General features: G+C 36.6%; 1 protein-coding gene across 17 annotated transcripts in view; it reads right to left on the bottom strand.

Annotated features, from left to right (window-relative positions):
* Nucleotides 1-402: 402 nt before the first annotated feature.
* The window catches only part of PDLIM5 (PDZ and LIM domain 5), a 210,719-nt gene continuing 193,068 nt past the window's right edge, over nt 403-18,053 (bottom strand). For all 17 annotated transcript variants that reach the window (XM_078002012.1, XM_078002013.1, XM_078002018.1 and 14 more), the window contains 4 exons: nt 13,642-13,822; nt 10,738-10,858; nt 6,131-6,246; nt 403-4,667 (listed from right to left, as the gene is read on the bottom strand). In XM_078002012.1, coding sequence (XP_077858138.1) covers nt 4,578-4,667; nt 6,131-6,246; nt 10,738-10,858; nt 13,642-13,822 — 508 coding nt within the window. In that variant the 3' untranslated portion in view covers nt 403-4,577. The remainder of the gene's footprint in view (nt 4,668-6,130; nt 6,247-10,737; nt 10,859-13,641; nt 13,823-18,053) is intronic.

Here is an 18,053-nt window from a genome sequence, read left to right as displayed (position 1 = left end):
TGAATTAAGCATCCCAATATCTAATGCAAAATGTGGAAATATGGATGATTTATGTTCTTTGATTATGTTCTAATATAATGTTTGATATGACAGGTTGTTCCAATAAATCATTTCAGCAATAAATATTTTAAAAAGACAATTGAACTTATTTATCTATTAATTCATAAACATTGGGTACATTCTACATGCACAGCATAAAAACAGAGAGAAATACAATAAATGTGACAGTGTTTTCAAATATTTTGTTTCTGAGGCATTTTGATAAGCAAGTATCATACTAGAAGGGTTCTTCTGAGAATTATTACATCCTATCCTAACCTGTGAATATGGAACTTGATTTTTTTCCCATGATGACTTGATGGAAACCACTCACCAACCAAAAACAACAAAAAGGAGAGTTCATTTACAACAATGCAGTCATTTATTTATTGAATATGTGCACATTATGGTATTATTACTATACTGATTATACTTATCATGTGACTTCTAATTAGAAAATATATCAAAAAGCAAAACAGCAGATAGACAAAATTAAAGAGACAGAAGATAGAGATTAACAGATAAGGCAAATTATACATTAAGAATCCAAATCCAATACCTTTAAACATTTGGGAAATGAGGGGGACAAATGGAAGCCAGATCAAATTTGTGTAAAACTATTCAGTATGTTTCTTTTGCTTCATGTCTGAAAAGTCTCCCCCCTTCAATAGGGATGACAAACTTCAAATGCCACACAAATGTTAACAGAATATACTAGATTCACACTGGAACAGGGGTAAAGAAGAAATTATTTTCTATAAAAGGGCTCCTAATGTAGTACTGCTTGAAAATGGTACATTTTTGTTGTAGATTATTTTAAACATAATGCTACACTAATATTTTGAAGATCTGAACTGTTATTTCCATTTGTTTTTACACTGTGACCAAATGATTAGGTTTTAGTTTTAGACTCTAAACGGAACCTGATTTAATAGGAAATAAACATGGTACTATAGTGGTCCTATGGTATCCCCATGGGCGATGGATTCCAAGGACCCCCTAGGATACTGAAGTCCGTGATGTTCAAGTCCCTTAGAGAAAATGGTGTAGTATTTGCATATAACCTATGCACATCCTACCATATACTTTAAATCATCTCTAGATTACCTATAATAGCTAATACAATGTAAATGCTTTGTATATAGTTGTTATACTATATTGCTTAATGACAAAAAAAGTTTGTACATTTTCAGTAAAGGCACAACCATCCATTTTTTTCCCCAAATATTTTTGACCCACAGTTGGTTGAATCACAGATGCGAAGCCTATGGACATGGAGGGCCAACTGTAGAAGCATAAGCAGAGGCTACTTTTTAGGTTGCTACTTCAGCAGGCAACATTCTGTCCATGTAAGTCCAGAGAAAGATTATAAATCTAAACTTATCACTAAAAATTTTAAAATGGGAACTAAATCCAAAGAGTTTCTAGTCATGCATTATGATTTTAATCTATGATATGCCAAGTACAGCATTCCAAAATATACATCTAGAAAGACTAAAAGTAAATGCTCTATAGTGAAGAAGTAATAATTAAAAAATGCTACTAATATAGAAAATTTATAATCAGAAAAATAAATATTCAGGGAGCTCACCAGAAGAATAAAGTGCTCTGCCAGTTATTAAAGGATTACTGCTGGTGAATTAAATATGGCATTCCCTACTGGAAATACAGAGATTCTTCTGGATTATGTTCAATATTTATTTCACAGGATTAACTGTTTTAGGAACAGATATAAAGCTTCGCCACGGAAGAGCTGGACAAAGCACAAAGACAACATGATATCTTAGGAAGCAATACTACCCTTTCAGGCATAAAATTTGTAGAAATGCAACATTATGCTTCATGAATAATATGTAGAAAGAAGGTCTAATGAAAATGACATCCTTAATGTAAGATAACTTTATAAGAAATGTGGGTCAAATAAAATTCTTTGAGGAAAACATCCAAATGCCATTCACTTACCAAATACTATCTTGGCATATAACCTATGAAGGCAAAACTAAACAAACAAACAAAAAAAGCTCACACCAAACAAAACCATCAACTTATTTTGTATTCTATAACGTAAAAGACTGTAAAGATGTGACACTGTACATTATATGACAATGCACATTAGCCAGCAAGTCTTTTGTAGGTGGTTTCAGCAGCAACGATAAATAATGCAGAATTCAGTTCCAGCACTTTATTTCAAAAGAAATTTCCTGCCTCCCTCCAAGATGCAGGGTGAGGAGGTAGCTTGGGGTTGCTATTGGAGAAGTATTCAGTTTGCTACTTTGTGTCACCCCTTGCCATTCTTTTATCCCCAGTTAATTATTATCTGCATATAATATAAATCTGCTAGACCATAAATTAACAGCTTTCAGGACAGATGCCTTGAAAGTTCTTAGGGAGGTTAAACAAATATTGTAGCCTAAAACCTCCTCTATAACAAACATGCACACAATGGAAGTGATGTCGTAAGTGAGTGATGGGGCAGGAAGGACCTAGGGCTCTGTCTCAACTATAAAAGCACCTTGCCTCAACCAAATTTAAATTATAACTTAGGGGGTTCATGGACTTTCATCCATTCTGGAAACAAAAAGAAAACAAAGAGAAAACCCAAATCAAATACCAGAATCTGTTTTCTCAATGGGCAAATAGCAACAGGATCCACAGTTTTACCACAATTGTTTCCCTGTCTCCATGTGGTATCTACATAATTCTTTTCCCAAAGGAGGAAATAAAATAACAGGCCAATCTGAGTAATTAAACACCCCTCCCAACACTACCAAACCTCTGTGAATAAGAGCTTTCAAACTTTGTGATCATATTTGAAATTGGTTCACTTATTATTGAGAGAAAACCACAATAAGTCTCAATTTCATCACATCCTCAAGCCAATCTTTTAAATTTTAAATGTAGAAGAAGAAACAAAACGAAACAAAAAGATTATTCTGCAAAGAGCTCTCAACTCTTCATCAGCCAGTGGCATAATTCAGAAACTGATTCAACTAATTTATTATTTGAGAAAAGGGGATTGAAAAAATTGGGGGGTACAATCTTCTGATTCACAATTCCCAGCCCCATTCCTTTCTACTTATTCTCTCTCTCTCCCTCTCTCTTTTTTTTTTTTTTTTGAAAGAGACGAGTCTTGCTCTGTCACCAGGCTGGAGTGCAGTGGTACGATCTCAGCTCACTGCAACTTCTGTTTCCCGGGTTCAAGCGATTTTCCTGCCTCAGCCTCCCAAGTATGTGGGACTACAGGCACGCCCCACCATGCCCAGCTCATTTTTGTATTTTTAGTAGAGATGGGGTTTCACCATGTTGGCCATGATGATCTTGATCTCTTGACCTCATGATTCGCCTGCCTTGGCCTCCCAAAGTGCTGGGATCACAGGCGTGAGCCACCACACCCAGCCCTCTATTTATTCTCTCTAAAGAGACAGAAAACTATTAGAGGCCAAGATTATTTAATTAAATCTTTATCTTAGCACAGGGAAGGGAAAAAATAGAATCTGCCCAATATAGGTGATGAAGCATACACAATGAATAGAAACAATCACATTTTAGTAAAAGGCAAAAATTTGAGACTTATAAGCTATATGGTAGCTTATTTTTGAGTGGGGAAGAAATGAGAAAAGAATATAACATCTCTTACTGGCATGACACATTTTCATAAAAAATTTCATTGCCCTTTCCTACTAGAATGATCCACTGTAAGGCAAAAATAATATACAAGCAATTTTTTTTTTTTTTTTTTTAATGAGATGGAGTCTCACTCTGTCACCCAGGCTGGAGTGCAGTGGTACGATCTTGGCTCACTGCAACCTCTGCCTCCTGGGTTCAAGTGATTCTCGTGCCTCAGCCTCCTGAGTAGCTGGGATTACAGGCACGTGCCACCGCATCTGGCTAATTTTTGTATTTTTAGTAGAGATGGGGTTTCACCATGTTGGCCAGGCTGGTCTCAAACTCCTGACTCTCAGGTGATCCACCCACCTCGGCCTCCCAAAGTGCTGGGATTACAGGTGTGAGCCACCGCACTCGGCCTACAAGCAAGTTTTAAAAAACTGACACCTATTACTGATAAAATTCTCTGTTTAAAATCCTATTTACTATTTTAAAGTATTAGTTTTTTTTTTTAATACAGTGATTCTCTTATTGATAAAATTTAAGGCATTTTCATTGCCTTTTGCAGATTTACTTATAACTACCTAACAAGGAAAGAAGGTATAATTATTTCAGATTGGATTATTTATTCTAAAATTAAATTCTTCACTAATTTATTCTAAGATGAATTTAATAGTCCATCAGGAAATTGGTTTTTATAAAAGTTATTTTATGGGCATAAAATACAGGAAAAAGTAATAATAAATGCCAAACTGTCTCTTTACTTTATGAAGCCAAATATTTCCTCAGACTTGGTTTTTAAAGCTGGAATTTATTCCTTCAGGGCCACTATTATTTTTCAAAACTCCATATAAATATTGAATCTAAAAATTAGTAATTTTAATTTTCCTTTTTCTCTTCAAATTTCTTCTCTTCTCTTGAACTGTTGCCTTTCAAAAATTCACAGAATGAGCATGTTTCTTACACAGGGGCTTGTCCTTCTTGGAGAAAAAGGTCTGACCTTCTAAACTTTCACAACACACCTGAAAAAGAAGCAGTATTTAAGAGGATATTATGCATTATTTAAGAGGATATTAAAAGGATTTTATCAAGTATGCTGGAGAAGGAGAAAGTGATTTTTTCTCCCACTGGATAATATGACAAAACACTTTAGTTGGTTAAGTTAGACTCCCTAATATTTCACGGTTACTATGACATTAGATATAATCTTTCAAAAGCAATGAAAAATAGCTTTTTCCTAGAATGTATTCTAATTTATAGAAAGCACTGATCATCACTTTTCTTTATCCAGAGGGAAGATTTATCCCTAACTTAAAAATCAATATAGAAAGAGGGCTCGTTAAATATATTTTATCTCCCCAAATTATAAACATCTTAATTTTGCTTCGTGTTGTAGAGACTCATTTGCTTTACCAAATCCTCTCAAGCCCAACGTTAGCTTGCCCCCAGTTAACACAGGCACAGCATACCTGAGACCTTTTTTTTAAGGGCTGCCTTGTGTTCAAGCTGAGATATCTTTTGTTTGTTTCTTATAGCAAAAAACCAGGCCAATATCTGGCTGCTGAGGATTATACAGTCAGTCCACTATCTACATTTATAGCTCCTTGTTCTTCCTATTGCCTTTGTTAATTAGAATGAACAGCTTTATTAGAACAGAAAAGGTAAATCTGCTAAAAGTTTTGCTTTTTATAGACTTTATGAAGTCTAAGAGATGGATGAGGTAAACAATAAAAAGTTCAATGGTAATGTTTGGGGAAATCATTAGGCATCGATTAACATTACTTTTGCCCCCTTTGTACAGTGGGTATTGAAAACTGTAGATATGTTAAATCTAATTTTAAAAAAATCAAACACCTGAACAGAGCACGTTTACTGGATATTTACTTCCTACATTTAGAAACTATATATTTTGATCTTTGAATCCATCCTAATCATTAAACATAAAACCAAACATATTAAAATATCAAATGAATAGGCAAATACTTTATTACATGTTTATTGGACCATAGTCTCAAAAAGAAAAGAATATCCAGGGGCAATTGTTAAGAAATGACTCAACATATAGTTTATTCCCAGTGTTAATCCAAGAATCGATTTTTATAATTATTTATTTATACTTTAAGAAGTACTTAACATTTCCAAAAACTACAACAAACACTCCAGTAACAGAGGTTTTTTTTTTTTTTTTTTTTTTTTTTTAAAGTAAAGGAATCTTACTGTTTTAAGAAATACATAGCTTCTCCTTATAGACAAAAATATATTAAATTATATTTTCTCTAAGGGCTAAGGATCTCACTGTGTGCCAAATAATTTCAAAAATGCCAAAAAATTTAATAAACAACTTTTGAAATTTACAAAAAAGTAAAAATAATTTTTCTTTAGGTTTGAAGGACTGAAAGACACAAGAGCTGATGTTTCCATTAAATACTAAAGCTAGAATTGGCCATACTTTACTCCTCTAATTAGGAAATAAGACATTACTTACTGAGCATACAAAGCAAGTGTCATGCCAGGTGTAGCCCAGAGCTTCCAGGAACATGTCACCAGCTTCTATGGGAAATTCACATCCATGGCATATAGTACCGAAGAGGGCATAATAATCTGTATTGAGGCAGGGCAGAGAGACATAAGTTAAATACGATGAAGTTTTAGAATGATCGTTCCTAGATGGCAACAAGAAAATCAGGATTAGATGAGATGCTGAAGACAAAGATATTAGGAATTTGAAAAATTTCAGGAGATGGTATAACATTTGGCTTGAAAGATATGTTTAGCATGTTTTAGGATTCCCTTGGTATAAATATTATTTATACAACCTAACATTCTTGATTATAATTTTCCATGTAATACTTCTCACTTCTCACCAACTACTTAATTGCCTAAATACATATAAAGAACTGTTCTGGCTGGCCGTGGTTGCTCACGCCTGTAATCCCAGCACTTTGGGAGGCCGAGGTGGGCAGACCACGAGGTCAAGAGATTGAGACCATCCTGGCTAACATGGTGAAACCCCATCTCTACAAAAAATACAAAAATTAGCTGGGCGCGGTGGCACGTGCCTGTAGTCCCAGCTACTTGGGAGGCTGACGCATGAGAATCACTTAAACCCGGGAGGCGGAGGTTGCAGTGAGCCAAGATCGTGCCACTGCACTCCAGCCTCGTGACAAGAGTGAGACTCTGTCTCAAAGGAAAAAAAAAAAAAAAAAAGAACTGTTCTGTGTCCAGTTAGCAGTAGACAAGACTGTTCTGAAGAAATACAAAGGACGTCTAATAACTAGCAACAATAAGACTAATGAACAGAGATCAAAAATAAAATCTGATATTGGCAAACTTCATAGCGTATCTGACTTGGTCAAGGAAGAAAAAAGAAATGTTACAGGAAACTATCATGAACAAGTGCTATGACTGAGTTTCTAGCTAGACTGTATCACAACAATATTAGCCACAATTTATTTTGCTGTATTTTCCTTTCAATTTTATGACTTCATGTTGAAAACTCTTAGCCAGAAAAGACCATTTACTTGACATAGATTACGGTTACAAGAACACTAACAGGATTTCCTTCTAATGAAAGCAGTTTTGAAAAGATGTTTCTCTACTACTAAATTAGAATTTTCTTTTCTTTTCTTTTTTTTTTTTTTCATTGGAGAGAGACAGGGTCTTGCTCTGTCACCTAGGCTTGAGTGTAGTGGTATGATCATAGTTCACTGCAGCCTCCACCTCCTGGGCTCAAGCCATCCTCCTGCCACTGTCTCCCGACTAGCTGAGACTACATGTACAAGCCACCAAGTCCAACTAATTAAAAAAAAATTTTTTTTTGTAGAGACAGGGTCTTCGTAGGCTGTCCCTGGTGGTTTTGAACTCATGGCCTCAAGTGATCCTCCTGCCTCGCCTCCCAAAGAGCTGGGATTAAGGGCATTGAGTCACTGTGCCTGGCTCTAATTCTCTTTTCTTTTTTGTCTTTTTGAGACACAGTCTCACCCTCTCGCCCAGGCTGGAGTGTAGTGGCACGATCTCGGCTCACTGGAACGTCCACCTCTCGGGTTCAAGTGATTCTCCTGCCTCAGTCGGGATTACAGGCGCCCACCACCACACCTGGCTAATTTTTTTGAATTTTTAGTAGAGACAGGGTGTCACCATGTTGCCCAGGCTGGTTGCCCTAATTTTCTTTTATGCAGCTCCTCTCACTACTGTGTTGTCTCATGGTTCAGCCTTTGGCCTCTGACATTGTCAATCCAACCTCAGCTGGAGAGGAAGGCGGCTATAATTTGCAATTTGATTAACCTTACTTAGCAACTGTCAATGTTTAGTATTCCTTAGCACCATTTGCTCAGCATAAATCCATGCAGTCTACTGTGGGCCAGGCATTGCTCAAGGCACTGCAGGGGTACAGTGGTGAAGAAGACAGTTGAGGTTGCTTTCCTCATGGGGCTCATATTCTCATTGGAAAGAGGATGTCATGATTTATTGAATTTAAAAAATAAATAATAAATCATTTCAGAGTATGATAAGTACTATGAAGGAAAGAAAATAGTAATTTAATATAAAATAATTGGGGGTCACTACACTATTAAGGAAAATTAGAAAAGGCCTTTCTGAAGAGGTTAATAGTTGCAATGAAACGTGAATAAAGAGGAATCGCCACAGAAAAGCTGACGAAGAACATTCAAGTTAGAAGAAACAGTAAGCACAAAAGCTCCAAAGAAGGAAGGGTCTCGGCATGTTCAAAAAAAAGGCCCTGGGGCTGGGTATGGGTAGAATCTGGTGACAGAAGGTAAGGTGAGAGGAGATGAGGATGGCAAAACAGGCCCTCTGAGTGTAACTGGCCGGGCGCGGTGGCTCACGCCTGTAATCCCAGCGCTTCAGGAGGCCGAGGCAGGCGGATCACTTGAGGTCAGGAGTTCTACACTACCCTGGCCAACATGGTGAAACCCCATCTCTACTAAAAATACAAAAATATTAGCCGGGTGTGGTGGCAGGTGCCTGTAATCCCAGCTACTCAGGAGATGAGGCAGAAGAATCACCTGAACTCGGGAGGTGAAGGTTGTAGTGAGCGGAGATCTGGCCACTGCACTCCAGCCTGGGTGACAGAGTGAGACTCCATCTCAAAAAAAAAAAAAAAAGTGTAATTTCTTTCTAGTGGAAGCCACTAAAGGGTTTAAGTTTGATCTAATTCACATTTCAAAAAATATTTCTATAGCTGCTCTGTGCCTGCTGTTTGGAGGTTGGAAGAAAGGGGAGGGGCTATTCCATTTAAGTGCCAATTACAATGCCCAAAGGGTGAAAGCAAGTTAGGTTTAGTGACAGCTGAGATGGAGAGAAATAAATGAATATGATATACATTGGAGGTAGAGCTTCCAGGATTTACTATTTAGATTGGATAAGGAAAGAACAGGGGAAAAAGCAGAATCCAACACGGCCTGCAGGGTTTTGGATAGTGGATGGTGGGGCTATTTATTGAGATGGAGGAGACTGGGTTAAGAAATCGTCTGGGGGTTAAAAGAAGAAAAAGAACAAAAATAGACCAAGTTCGTTAGATGTGACATTTAAATAAATATTCAATAATGTTTTTCCTTTTCTATAATTATTTGGCTTTTAAAATTTGACTTCAAATACATTAAATATGGTATTAAGGCTAGACTGTTTTGTGTTTTGGCTAGACAGGGGCTACCTGCCAGTTAGTCAAAATGTCTTCCAAAGCTGCTAAAACAAACAAATCAAACTAAAAACCAAACAAAAAAACCCAACTCCTTCTTCAGAAAAATTAAGTGGAATTACAAAATGTGGAGTATTCTGGTTGAATCGAGGAAGGCAGCTTGTGGCCAACCTGTCCCCAAACAGCCCATGGGGTACTTCACTGGAATTTCTGGGGTTCCTGGGAGACAGTCTGGAATATATCCAGGTTGGTTCAAACTAAGGAACTGAAAGGAAGATGAAAATAAGAGAATACTGAGTGGGCAAAGAAGGGCTGAATGATTATGGTACAGCTTCAACTTAGAAGCTGACTGCTCCTTTAACTCCATTATTCTGGAATAACCCCTTCTTTCAGCACAGAGCTTTGAACTGTGAGGTAGAATAACAATAAAAGTAGTGAGAATGCAGTGGTAGTGAATAGAGCATGATAAAGGAAACATGTTCTACATTTTGAAATCTGTATGTGGTAGTAATATCTAAGTAAGGGCAATATTAATAAATAAATGTTATTAAAGTTCACTGACAGACTTTGGGAAGGAAAAGGAAACGTTCTGAGTTTGTGTGATAAGACAAATGTAGTAGATAGGTCCTTAGAGCCTAGTTTATTAAAAATCATTTTACCAAGGGAACAATCCAAGTCAGGATTACCTTCTCATTCAGTAAAAGTAAAAAAGGATCTCAAGTTTATTTTCAAGGCAGTTGCCTTAAAGGGCAAATCAATATCATATTCTAAAGTGGAACATTTCTGATGTTTACAAAATTCACTACTGGACTATAAGAAGTGGCCTTAAGGTACATGATTTAGTAGAATTTACATCCACAAATTATTGGGAATTCAAGCAAAATATTTTTCCTACTAAGTAATGCTTACATTCTCAATTCTAATAATAAAGTTAGGAATATCTGTTTTGACAAAGTCACATTAAAAAGTCTATATAGGGCTGGGCACAGTGGCTAATGCCTGTAATCCCGGCACTTTGGGAGGCTGAAGCTGGTAGATCACCTGAGGTCAGGAGCTCGAGACCAGCCTGGCCCACATGATGGAACCCTGTCTCTAATAAAAATACAAAATTAGCTGGGCATAGTGGCACATGGCTGTATTCCCAGCTACTTGGGAGGCTGAGGCAGGAGAATTGCTTGAACCTGGGAGGCAGAAGCTGCAGTGAGCCGAGATTACGCCATTGCACTCCAGCCTGGGCAACAAGGGTAAGACTCTGTCTCAAAAGAAAAAAAAAAAATCTACATAGTTTTCTCTATATGTTTAGAGTAACACTAAACGCTCCCAAAACAATTAAGAAAATAACTTTGCCTAATATTTTCATGAGCTTTATAGTAATATAAGGGTTAATGCTTTACCTTTATTCAAAATTCAAGAAACAAATGGCTCCCTGATCTTACCAGTCTCACAATAGGGTTCACCATCCTCCAAGTGAAAAACATTGTTCCGAATGGGCTTTCCACAGGCTACACACACAAAACAGGAAACATGCCAAGTTTGTTTCAACGCATTGATGACTTCCTGTTACAGAAAGATAATTGGATGTAAAAAAAGAAGATGACAATAAATACATAAATGTTTACTCTAATATCTGTACCAGTAAATCCCTGTAAAGCTAATCCAAAGTAGGCACACGTACTTCATTTTTGTCTTGAGCTTTCCCTCAAAGTAACAGGAGATACTTAAGAACAGACTCACAAATCATCTAAACGGATGCATGTTTAGATGTGTGTTCTTTACAAATGCCAATCAGTAAATTTAAACAACGATCACTATGTTATTTATACATTATATGTACAGTGAATAAAGTAAGCATTTCATAAATGCTTCCTACAAAACTTTCTGCTTCTTCTCAAAGGGTGTCAGGAAACATTAACTTACAAAGGTTTTATGGTATTATCTGCAAAAGTTCTGGGGGAAGGAGGAAGCATTTAAAAATTAAAACAAACCTATACTTTGGTGCCTTCTAGAAGCAATAATATTATATATAATATAACAATAAAACATAATGGGGCCAGGCGCAGTGGCTCACACCTGTAATCCCAGCACTTTGGGAGGCCGAGGCGGGCGGATCACAAGGTCAGGAGATAGAGACCACCCTGGCTAACATGATGAAACCTTGTCTCTGCTAAAAATACAAAAAATTAGCTGGGCGTGGTGGTGGATGCCTGTAGTCCCAGCTACTCGGGAGGCTGAGGTAGGAGAATAGCGTGAACCCATGAGGTGGAGCTTGCAGTGAGCCGAGATCCAGCCACTGCACTCCAGCCTGGGCGACAGAGCAAGACTCAGTCTCAAAAAAAAATAAAATACAAAATAAAATAAAATAAAATGTATATAATTATATAAAATTGTATATATATTATGTGTACATAATGTATATAAATGTATACAATGTAATAAAATATAATAATATAATATAATCCAATCAGTTTAACACGTATTTAGGCTTTTGGAAATCAGCTAAGATGGCACTAAGCACAGACTCGAATGTCTAAAATTTGGACCATATTCTAGACAGCAATGGCCCAATGGTTAAATATACCAAGTTAAAAAGATTTGGGCCAGCTATTAATTAGTAAAAGATGTTTTGGGGTGTTGGTTTTATAAGAAATCATTTCTTTGTATTGAGAGACAGATGGAGCCATTAAAATAATTTCTGATGAATAGTGAATATTCTTTCATAATATTTATCGCAAAAAAGAATATTATACATAAAGCACGGTTACAATTTTGTAAACAAATTACTGATAAAGAGCAAACTGGAAAAAAACACATCATACGGTTAACAGTAATTATCTGTGACTGGTAAATATTTAGGTCATTTAAATTTATTATTTAAATTTTTTGTGTTTTCTAATTGTTCTTGCGTGAACTACTTTCTTTTATAAAATGAAATGAAATAATACAGAATTATTAGCCATAGAAATTGTCACAGTTCACCACTGAAGGACAATGGGAAGAAACAGACATTTAGATCCAAAAAATTCACCATGAACATCTGTAGAAGATGTACATTGAATCAAACTATCTCCCAAGTCTTTCAAAATATTCTTCACTTTCCATCCTTGAGACAAGTCTTTAACAGGTAATCAAATAACTAAAAACCAATCTAGACAAGCTTTCGCAGTTCTGGCCCATCTCCAAAGCAATGAGTATGAGATTTCCATTTCCTAGAACTTTATTTGGGTCTAAGACTCTAACTTCACTTTGTTTTATTATTCTAGCATTCACAGAATACCCGGATACACTAAAACCGTATTAATGAATATTCTATTAATTATTTGTTATCATTTGGGAAGGTACAGTCTGAACCATTTCCACTTCTTTGTTCCCAACATATTACGCAAATTAATAATCTAGAAATATTTCAGGTGGCATATATATAATTTTAAGTGTCTTCAATGTTTTAGATATATTTAAGGATATCCTAAGAGATATCTTAAGACTACTCAATAATTCACATTACCTATTCTCTCAATTAACAATAATTAGAGTTTCATTATCATATTTCCACATTGAGAGTATATTAGAGTTCAGCAGGGCCATTTCCAACTTTTGTGTGAAGCCAGGTACTTTGGCTTCTTCTGAAATCAGATTCCAGCTCCTAGTCACCCATAAAGTATGCCTGGCCCTTACTTTTTCATTAGAAACCAGGTATTCCAGAGCAAGAAATTCATGTATTCACCATTATTTATTATGTACTGTATCTGATTCCTAAATTACTCCTCTTTTTGCGAAAAAAGGAAAAAAAAAATTTTCCATCACATGTGTACTCTCATAAAACTGAGATTATATTTTTAAACATTGTATGTATTCAAGAAAAATATATCATTTATAAACCTCACGTTTTATATATTTCATGAAATCAGTGTCCTGTGCTTGAACTCTGACAAGTGGGGAAATACTGCTCTTATAAAAGCTATGGAATTTAATTTAAAACAGTGAAGGTGTCAGTTCTGAGAACTCAGATGTGTGTGGTCCTATGCGACCTCTTCATTCCTGAGCAAACAGGCTCCTGTTGAGGAAGCACACCCACAGTAAATTATTTTTTCCCCACAGTGGCTAGACTTTCACCAGACAAGCCAGCACTCAGTGAGACAAAACCAAAGACAACCTAACCCCAGGAGTCCGATATATTTCCACAGAGGTCTATTTAGTTTTGCTTTACAATAATAAATAGTGATGAAAGCAGAGAAGGCATAAAGCAAGAAGAAAATAAAAAGTTAAAATGATAGAAGAGTTTCATATCAAAAAATTATTCTACTTTAAAACTCATTGAGAATAAAAACGTTTCCATTACTTACTCCAAGGATCTTCCTTTGGCATCGACCACATTCAGGAGCAAAGAATTTCTCATAGCACAGCTCACAATACAGGGCTCCTTTCTCCTCTACAAATCCAACGTAGGCCATTGTATTTTTGCAGTGAGCACAGTTGAATTCTTCTGGGTGCCAAGATTTCCCCAGTGCCACTAAGAATGGTCCTCTGACAGAAGAAAAAGAGGCCAAGTTTGAGAATAAAAGTTTCTAGGGTTAGCCTGGATAGGACCTCTTTTATGCAATGTCCAACCAATTAAATACTTGCTCAATTTTCCTTCCTAAGGACTGAACTCATGGGCGTTGGGTGTTGTAAATTCACAGTGGGACTCTGCATTGATGTGAAGAGAAAAGGGGAGAGGCGTACTTCAGGGATTCCTTCAAGAAAGGGCACTCCCCACCCCTTTTTCTGTCTAAGGGAATTTGGTGATATGTTTTATTGAGCTGAAATGAGGCAATCTGTCTGCACCATGGGTAGGATTGAGAATGAGGATGCTAACTGTGACTGTGACAGAACATGAGGCAACCAGAAAAAAATACATGGTTTAGGCAGAGATGAGACTTTGACATTTCTATAAAAGAAACAAACAAAAATCTCAATTTGGTAAGTCACAAGTGCTAAAAATAGTAGTAACTATTACCTGAGACAATTTCTCTTCCCCACAATCATTTCTCTTCCCCACACATTCTTTCATATACTTATTTCTCAACTTTACTAAACACATCAAATCCTCACCCTCCAAAATGACTACAGAAAGTGTAAACTAGATATTATTGATTGTCTGAAACTACTCGGAAAGATTTCATTTCATTCAAATATAACTGATTTATTTCAAAAATTTACTTTTATTGTGGTAAGAACCCTTACAATGAGATCCACTCTCTTAACAGATTTTTAAGAGTACAATGTAGTATTGTTAATTATGGGTACAATGTTGTACAGCAGATCCCTAGAACTTATTCATCTTGCATAATTGAAATTTTATACCCACTGTGCACCAACTTCCCTTTTCCCCCTCCCCACCATGACTGATTTTTAACACACATTTGTATCAAGGTAACAAATGTTTGTAAAGAGATTTTTTTTTTCCCCATTAAATACTTTATGGTCATGAACTGATAAGATGGGCTTGGTTTGCTTGGCAGGAATCCATTATGAACCCTTATCTAGTCATGAAGCCTGCAGAGACTAACCATTCTAGCCTCTGCAACATACTTTTCAGTAGCTATATCACACTAATTTATATTCATAGAGCAGCTTTACCTCCAAGGCACTTTTACACTTATCTAATTTGTCCATGCAACATTCCTGTGAGATAGACCAGGACAGTTATTATGAATTCAGTTTAACAGATGGAGAAGCCAAGGTACAGAATGTTCACAAGATATGACAAATATCATAAAATCACTGACCGAGCCAAGGCTAGAAGCTGAATTTCCTGATTTCTAGTATGCCACTCTAGTCAACTGATATTCTGCCTTTGACCTCATTAACATCACTTATCATCCCTAAGCGACCACATGGTAATTGTTAGTAAGCATCAGATACCAGACTTCTAGGCAGATTATTAACAGGAGAAGTCATAGCAATGAGTATCACAAAGTCAGAGCAGTTTTAAAATTCTGACAATAACATAAACCTTGCTATTCAATAATTATCTGCCACTGCAAATTCTTTGTCAACAGATTGATGTTTACTCAGAATCAGCACCTAATTCTGCAAGAGTCACAAAAGGAGAAAGGCTCTTGATGAGTGATTAAAAATTTTAAGTGGGATGTAAGAGGGTATTTTCTAGCCCTACTTTTTGTTAACTTGTTTCTTATTAATAACATGATGCCATTTTGTATAAACTAGTACATATCATTCTCTTAAGTTTGAGATAGGCAGTTAATTATCATTATTTTTAAAACTTTAGGGTACCATAATTTTGTTATGACTAATAAGGAATGCCTTTGTTTACTAATTCCTGCCAGAAAATAAGGGCTAAAGATCACTGATTCTGTAATCGACTATATTACTTTTGGTAAGTGGTCCGTCATTTTTAACTGACTTATAAAATAACAGTCCTACTCAACGAGTTCCTTCATCTGATTTTCTCAGTGTATGTTTGGCAAGTAGTTTATCAACAAAGATAAACCAGGAATCACACTGCTCAAAGCCAGACAAAGTTTGATGAGTGTCCTGTGTTTTTCCACCAGGTGGGTAACTGGTTATATATGTATGGAAAAAAAAAAAAAAGAAAAGAAAAATCTTCCATGCTCAATTTACTGTGACCATAACACAGAGCATGGTAGAGCCTTGGGGTTTCATGCTACTCTCTAGGTGCACATTAAAACAGATTCAAAACCATTTACTAGGGTGAGTTTTTTACTAGAGCACATCTTCAGCTCATCCATAAGGCTGAAGGACTCTTGAGGCTAGTATTCTATTTTTTTTTTTTTTTTTTTTTGAGACAGAGTCTTGCTCTGTCGCCCAGGCTGGAGCGCAGTGGCCGGATCTCGGCTCACTGCAAGCTCCGCCTCCCGGGTTTACGCCATTCTCCTGCCTCAGCCTCCCGAGTAGCTGGGACTACAGGCGCCCGCCACCTCGCCCGGCTAGTTTTTTGTATTTTTTAGTAGAGACGGGGTTTCACTGTGTTAGCCAGGATGGTCTCGATCTCCTGACCTCGTGATCCGCCCGTCTCGGCCTCCCAAAGTGCTGGGATTACAGGCTTGAGCCACCGCGCCCGGCCGAGGCTAGTATTCTTATTTGGCTTCTCAGTTTTCAAAGAAGTCAATCCAACTTCAAACTGCATTCTGTTAAAGCATAAGTGCTGGTATGTACCTGGAACAAAATGAAAAGCTCTGCTCCTGGAACATGTCTATCAGTGCTATCAAATATTTGACAAAGTTCATCTGAGAAGAAAAAAAGACATTTAAGAATAACTGACCAAGGAAAATACATTCCATTTGCCAGATTTTCTAAAATATGTGCTGAATTCAAGTCAGATCATCAGAAAACTGGGTTCTGTGAATCACAGCATATTGGGCCTGCTGCACCCCACAGGATTATTCCTTTTACGAACAGTGCTTGTTGTGATACATGAGCCTGTACTGATAGTTGTTACAGGACACAGCTCTATGAAATTCACCCTTGCTCTTCCTGCAAGTTGTTGCTGGAGTGTTGTTAGATCACCCAGCATCATTTTCACATGGACTCATTCAGAAAAATTCCTCTCTGATTTTTGTAGCAAGAACTATTATACTTTTCCTCAGCAATAGTCTTATTTTTATCTTATTGTAAATTGCAAAACTACCTTTCATTTTTGGTAGACTACTAGAAGGCCTAAAGTCAAATTTACAGTCCAACCAGAGGTAAGTGGGCAAGTCATTATTTTAGTGTTGTCCAGTCTGGACATTAGCTTCATTTTTAATGAGCCTATCCATGAATTTAATTCTTTTTCCCCTTTTGTAATTTATAAGATTATATTTCACATACCTGTAAAAGTCTTTCTACAAACTTGCTGGGATATAGTTCACTATAAATACATAAATTAAAACTATAGTCAATTAAAAGGATGATTTTAAAGTATTTCATTAGTTCCCTTCAAATAGCAAAAGGAATTTTAGACAGTAAAGAAATTCCCATTGCACCTTTAAAAAACAAGTTGAAAATGACGCTTGCTCATGTCAGATCTGCTCTCTTAAACAAGCATGCTCAGGGCAACTACTGGCCTAACTTGATACTTCTTGACTGTCCTGAAAGAGCATCTTTCCCCATCAATGCCCTTGAAATTAAGCATAGATTAAACAATAAAATGAAGCTTTTACATACAGCAAAGTGTTCTCTTCTCTGTGTCAGCAAAGACTAATTTAACAAATTCATTAACACAGGATTAACACTAAATAAGTTCTTCTTGTTCCAAGTAGGATTGGGTTTCCATTTGTGAACAGGAATGACAGACCTGGATAACTGCAAAGTGGAATTAAGTATTCAGCTATCTCTTCTAATACTCGATGTCCTGTGAGCCCTTACTAAGTACATGTTGACTGACAAATGGAGGGCGAGGAGGGATTTAAAGCATTTGGTTGGCTGACAGAGAAGAGCTACGGCATGAAACTTTTCACCCTGTTTATCTTCTGTGAGACCTATCCAAAAAGCGGGGGCAGCTGGGGAGAAGAAAGGAAAGGTAGGGAAGGATGCCAAGGAAGAGTTCAGAGAAAAAGGAAAGCTTACAAATACAAATGTGAAAGGAACTCAGATTTCAACGGGCACAACCTAACTGGGATTTAGCTTCAAAATCCGATGCTTATTTTTTGCTTCCCTTTGTTATTTAATTCTCACAATAACCCCAGTGATAGAAATTAACTTTTTCATACACATGCAGATAAGGAAACATCAGAGAAATCAGCCAACTTTC

Source organism: Macaca mulatta, chromosome 5, assembly GCF_049350105.2.
Source record: "Macaca mulatta isolate MMU2019108-1 chromosome 5, T2T-MMU8v2.0, whole genome shotgun sequence".
Lineage (NCBI taxonomy): Eukaryota > Metazoa > Chordata > Mammalia > Primates > Cercopithecidae > Macaca > Macaca mulatta.
This window is presented reverse-complemented; position numbering and strand designations above follow the sequence as displayed.